At 44.9% G+C, this 3605-nt stretch overlaps 1 protein-coding gene across 1 annotated transcript in view; it reads left to right on the top strand.

The window, feature by feature from the left end:
• The first annotated feature begins 3534 nt into the window (after positions 1-3534).
• CCR7 (chemokine (C-C motif) receptor 7) overlaps positions 3535-3605 on the top strand; it is a 10696-nt gene continuing 10625 nt past the window's right edge. The window contains exon 1 of the mRNA XM_006774347.2: positions 3535-3596. Within this exon, the coding sequence (XP_006774410.1) occupies positions 3587-3596 (10 nt within the window). The 5' untranslated portion in view covers positions 3535-3586. The remainder of the gene's footprint in view (positions 3597-3605) is intronic.

Raw genomic sequence — 3605 nt, 5'->3', positions numbered from 1 at the left:
CACATGCTCTCAACAGGATGGGTGAGACAGAACCTTCTGTGATACAGGCTATCACCCATTCTTTTAAAATCTGTTTTTAAAATCACAGCACTATTTGGGGCACTGAAAAGACTGCCATAAAGGCACACCGCACAATCTTGTTTTAAAGAAGCACAAAGCCTATTGTAGAATAGAAAGAAGTCCGCATGCCATTCCTGTACACGCCAATTTGGGCGTCGGGGAAATTCAGAGGAGGGAGCACAGGGAAGGTAGGCCTGCCTGGGCCTAAAAGATGGGATGGGATTTGGCAAGTCTTACTGGGTCCTCTCACACTGGCCCTCTCCCAGAGAGTGGATTCACAGCCACTGATTGCATGCTAACAGACAGAGGGGGAGCTCCTGATCAGTGTTGAGAAGGACTAGGGAATCCCCATGGTCTGCCTCAGAGACCAGCTAAGAAACGAAAACTGAACACTCCCAGGCCAAAGTGCACCATGTCCACGCAACCAGAGTTGGAGGGGTCGGGAAGGACAGTAAGAAGAGGAAAAGGGTCTGGGTTGGGTACCACCACTTAGCATCTAGCTGAGACGGCAGAGATTAGAATCGGGAGCAGCCCTTTATCTCCCTGACGACATGGTGCATCTACCACAAGTTGTCAGGTCTTGCCCTGGAGACTGTGGACACTCATATTTGGAACCTTCTATAAGGGCCTATGCCAGCTGGAGAAGCAAGAAAATCCTTGAGGATAATGAGGAATATCCGGGGAAGAAAGCCTGGAGCTTACATGGTCCAATTCCGCTATTTTTTAGACGGGCATCCAAGAACCAGGGAGAGGAAGTGACTTGACCAGGGTCACATGGTCAGCTATAGCAGAGGCAAGGCTGAAACATGGGTCTTCTGCCTCTAAGACCATTTTTTTCTTAGAAGCACCTGACACATGAAAATGGGCACCAGGAGGAAGCTTCTGGGGTAGTTCCAAACTGAAGTTGCTCTGCCCCTCCTGACCAACACCCTGCCCAGATATAACCCATGAAAGTCCTTCCCACCTAGTGCAAGAGATTGCTGATATTCCTAAAAGCCAGTGGGCTTCACATGCCAATGATAAGAGCAGCCAAAACCTGTGGGCTAGAGGGGAAGTTCAGGGAGGGCCTCTCGCGTCCCTAACAGGGAATTTGGAATAACAGAGAGTGGTTAAGCAGTGGTCAGGATGCCATGAGAAAGTCCTGCACTTCAGAGTCTCAGATGCCAAAGTTTAGGTATCTCCGAGGTGATCCAATCTCTTCACTTTACACTTGAGGAAACTGAGGCCCAGAGAAGAGAGGCAATTTATCCAAGGTCATATAGGGAACTGGTAAAGAGCTAAGCTCACTGCATAACTCTGAGGATAGGAAAAGCTACCTACTTGTCCATCTCTCTTCCAGCCCTATGCAAACTTGGATTTTCTTCCCTTGTTTTAGGCATAGCCTCATGTCATACTTGGTCTTTGTTGTAACTATAGAAAACAGGGGTGTAATTTAACCTTAACTTTTTCTATACCTTAAACTCCCTGGGAACAGGAATCACCTTGTATTAGTCAGGGTTGAAGCAAGCAAGACCCCTCTAGGTATTTTAAACAAAAGGAATTTGACAGAGGGAGCCAGTCATATAGGTGATGGAAGAGCAAAGAAGTCAAACAAGGGCTGGTAGGGTCACCCAGAGATTAGTACCAGCAGGAAGTTGTCATCATCCCTAGAGCCAGAGGGACACAGGGAGAAGGTAGTTTTACCAGAAACCAGAAACTAGGGCAGGATCTGGAGCCGAGGTGCGGATTACCCATCAGGTACTAGCTGGGAATACCACTGGAAACAGGGAGAGGAAAGAAACATCCGAGTGATGGGAAAATATGTATCATACAAACAGTACCCAAAAAGGAAAGCCTATGCCAATATCAAACAAAGATAGATTTTAAGATAAAAATTACTTAGATAAAGGAGGACATTTTATAATGATAAAAGGATCAGTACATCAAGAAGACATACTAAGTAAGCATATAGGCACCTATACAACAGAGCCCAAGAAAATATCCAAAGCAAACATTGACAGAATTGAAGAAAGAAATAAGAAATACACACAATTTAACAATCATAGTGAAAGACTCCAATACCCTTTAAATAACGGATCCAACTAGGTAATAGATCAACGAGGAAATAGAAGACTTGAACAACACTGTGAAGAAACTGGACCTAACAGATATACCTTTATAGAATACTTCACCCAACATTAGCAGAATACACATTCTTCTCAGGTGTACATAGAACATTCTACAGGATAGACCATATGTTAGGACATAAAAAAAACTCAATACATTTTTAAAAATTGGGATCACACGAAGTACATTCTTTGACCACAGTCAATAACAGGAGGAAATTTGAAGAATTCACAACACACTCACTCCTAAATAATCAGTGGGTCAAAGAAGACTCACAAAGGAAATTAGAAAATGCTTTCTGAGATGAATGAAGATGAAAACACAACATATCAAAACCTATGAGATGTAGCTAAGCAGTGCTTAGAGCAGCGGTTCTCAACCTGTGGGTCGCAACCCCTTTGGCGGTTGAACGACCCTTTCACAGGAGTCACCTCTAAGACCATCCTGCATATCAGATATTTACATGACGATTCATAACAGTAGCAACATTACAGTTAAGAAGTAGCAACGAAAATAATTTTATGGTTGGGTCACAACATGAGGAACTGTATTTAAAGGGCCAGAAGGTTGAGAACCACTGGCTTAGAGAGAACTGTATAGCTATAAATGCCTATATTCATGAAAAAAAAGAAAGGTCTCAATAAAGAACCCACTCTTTCAACTTAAGAAATCAGAAAAAGCAAACTAAACCTAAATCAGGCGTAAGGGAGGAAATAACAAAAGACTAGAACGGAAATAGATGAACTAGAGAATTTTGGAAAGAAGGAGAAAACCAATAAAACCAACAGCTGGTAAGGTAAAGGATCAGCAAAATTGACAACCCTTCCAGTAGACTTACCCTGATACCAAAAGCACACAAACGCATCACAAGAAAATAAAACTACGTTTGGGCCTATCCCTTCTCTTCTACTGTCCATCACCTGTCAGAGCCTCTTTGGTCAAACGCACCCAGAAGCCAGAGGGCAAAGCTGTTTGGGAAATGTAGTTCCCTGTGACACGGAGCAGGGCAAGGAAAGGATGGAGACATGGCTCTCACACTTTCACTGGGTTCTGATTCCCCTGCACATGGTATTCGGTCCATACATATTTGTTGAATCAATAAATGGCCCCTCTTCCCCTGCCCTGGGCTGGGCCTTTTTTGATCTGAAGGGCTGCAGAGGGGGCTTTTTGAATGTAAATGACTCATGATTCACGATCCTATGACCAGCATGTGGGCTGGCACTCGGTCACATCTCACACCCCTGTGTCCCTGAAAGTGCCTGTGAGGCTGCCCTAGTGGGAGGAGCAGGTGTGGGAGGGGCAGGGAAGAGGGTGGCTCTTCTCACAACTTAAAAGGGGCTCATACCACTTCCTCCCCAGACAGGGGAGCACAAGCCCGGGCCCAGCCTTCCTGTGTGGTTTCTGCTGCCCTGAGAGTGTCATGGACTTGGGTGAGTGGG

This window comes from Myotis davidii, unplaced genomic scaffold, assembly GCF_000327345.1.
Source record: "Myotis davidii unplaced genomic scaffold, ASM32734v1 scaffold327, whole genome shotgun sequence".
Taxonomy (NCBI): domain Eukaryota; kingdom Metazoa; phylum Chordata; class Mammalia; order Chiroptera; family Vespertilionidae; genus Myotis; species Myotis davidii.
Note: the sequence above shows the minus strand (reverse complement) of the source record. Positions and strands in the feature narration are given on the sequence as shown.